We start from the raw sequence: 1,974 nt of genomic DNA, 5'->3' as shown, positions 1-1,974 counted from the left end.
AGAGCGCTTACTTTCCCGATAAGCGACTGAATTATGACTTCGGGTTGACCGAAGAGCATCTTCAAAGTCCCTAGAATACCAGGAACATTGCCAGGATACAGAAGACGGCTCTTTACGGCTTCATAAGCCTTTCCTTTCAAGCTCTTCTGCAGTCGAATCAAGTTCTCCTCTTCGGTAAACCCGCACATCGTGGTCGTACGATTGTACATGGATAGAAAAACTGGCCATTCTTCAGGATTTCCGGAAAACGTAGGCAAGTCTCTCGGAACTGCTTGTCTGGCCGCTACTTGTGAACGAGAAAGTGAAACTCGTCCTGGCAATCCTCTTGATACGTTCCTTGAGAAGCGCAGATACTACCCCGATGATGAACTCCAGTAGAACACGCTGGTGGCACCTGAACCGGTCCGTCGAAGGTAGTAGAGTTGAACGCCAGTCGGTTGGTCTGACTCGCATGCTGTTGGGATGAAACACCCCTATTGGTGCATGTGACGAAGCTCTGATGGTCGACGGTTCTCGTGGGAGTGAGATTCGGCTGAGATGGGCACCCAATCGATGGTCCGACCTGGTGATCGACTTGGTTTGTCTGCATTGGCAGACCTCTCTGATTATTAGTAAATCTAGAGAACGATGGTTGTCCTGGTGAACGGAACTGCTGATTGGGAAGACGATGGGTGAACTGCTGAGCAGTCTGTACATTGTACGCAGATCCAGTTTGAGCACTTGGTTCGAACCGAATACGTTGTTGGCCGAACTGCCCAGTTGTATGGACTAATTCTACATTCCTCGGGGGAATATCGTTACGGGAACCATCCATGTCTGGTTCAATCTGCTGCACTTGACTAGCCGTCTGTACCCAATCGTTGACCCGACTTGAAGTATCGCTGCGACTCCTTGAACTCCTCTCACTAACAACTTCTTCTAGAAGACGGTATTTCTTGTCCAGGAACTCTCTATGTTCCTGCGCGGCCCTTTCTTCCGCGGCTCGCCGACGTTCGTCTTGCTGCTGCTGAAACAGCCGTTCTTCCTCCAGCCGCATTAACTGTAGCTTCGCTCGCTGTACCGCTGATTTTTGTGAAGAGGAAACAGAAATCTCCGACAGTGCCTTTTCTACGTCTCGTGGAATTCCTATGCCTGCACCATTGCTGTCAACTGGCGGAGCCGATTGATGCTTCTGTTGATCCAATCTTGTTTGCTCAACTGCGTCCGTTGGGAGTTGTACTGACGAGGTAGGTTTCTGGGATACCGACGCAGGGAGAATTACTGGATTAACACGGGTACTTGTTGCGATATTACCGACCGGCTGGCTTCTAGTCGACCTTTGATCGATGTTCTCCTTTCTGTGTAGGGCACTTTCTTCCAAAGCTGTTTTAGTTCGCTGGATCCATTTCGCGGTAACGCAGTTAGTGCAACTCCAGCTCTTGTCAGTAACCTCTTCTGAAACGCCCACGCAGGAAAAATGAAACCATCCATCGCATCTGTCGCACTGTACCATGTCTTCGGTGTCCGGTCCTCGACACGTCTTGCACGTATGCCCTTCCATGGTTTCATCTACAACCACCACTTCGGGATTACCACCACCACCAGCACTTTGTTCACCAACCACAGTTTCCTTTGGCCTCGCCCCTTTATCACTTTTCACACCCGACTTAATGACACCGCCACTAGGCATTACGCTCGACTCGTTGTGTAAACGAAATTATATGCTGTTGAAACTCAGTTTCAACGGGAACGGTTTCCAAAATGTTATTCTCCGGCCGAAGGCAAATAAAACTCAAGCAATTCAGTATTGGAGAATATAATTTCCTGGAGGCGAATGCAAAAAGTGTTTATGATAAATTCAAACTGAGTTCATACTTAATATTAAGTGCTACGTATCTACTGTTATGTAGACCTCTGATTATCATTTGGTGTAGCTATAGATATAAGTTTGGTTTATATATAACATCATGATTTTGACTTACGTTTAGTCCCTTT

General features: G+C 47.7%; 1 protein-coding gene across 1 annotated transcript; it reads right to left on the bottom strand.

Moving 5' to 3' along the window:
- Nucleotides 1-283: 283 nt before the first annotated feature.
- LOC109412164 (uncharacterized) lies at nt 284-1,669 on the bottom strand. The gene has a single exon (XM_029863512.1). The coding sequence runs from the start codon at nt 1,667-1,669 to the stop codon at nt 284-286; it is 1,386 nt and encodes a 461-aa protein (XP_029719372.1).
- Nucleotides 1,670-1,974: the final 305 nt, after the last annotated feature.

This window comes from Aedes albopictus, chromosome 3, assembly GCF_035046485.1.
Source record: "Aedes albopictus strain Foshan chromosome 3, AalbF5, whole genome shotgun sequence".
Lineage (NCBI taxonomy): Eukaryota > Metazoa > Arthropoda > Insecta > Diptera > Culicidae > Aedes > Aedes albopictus.
The sequence above is the reverse complement of the archived record's forward strand: the minus strand, read 5'-3'. Positions and strand labels throughout refer to the sequence as shown.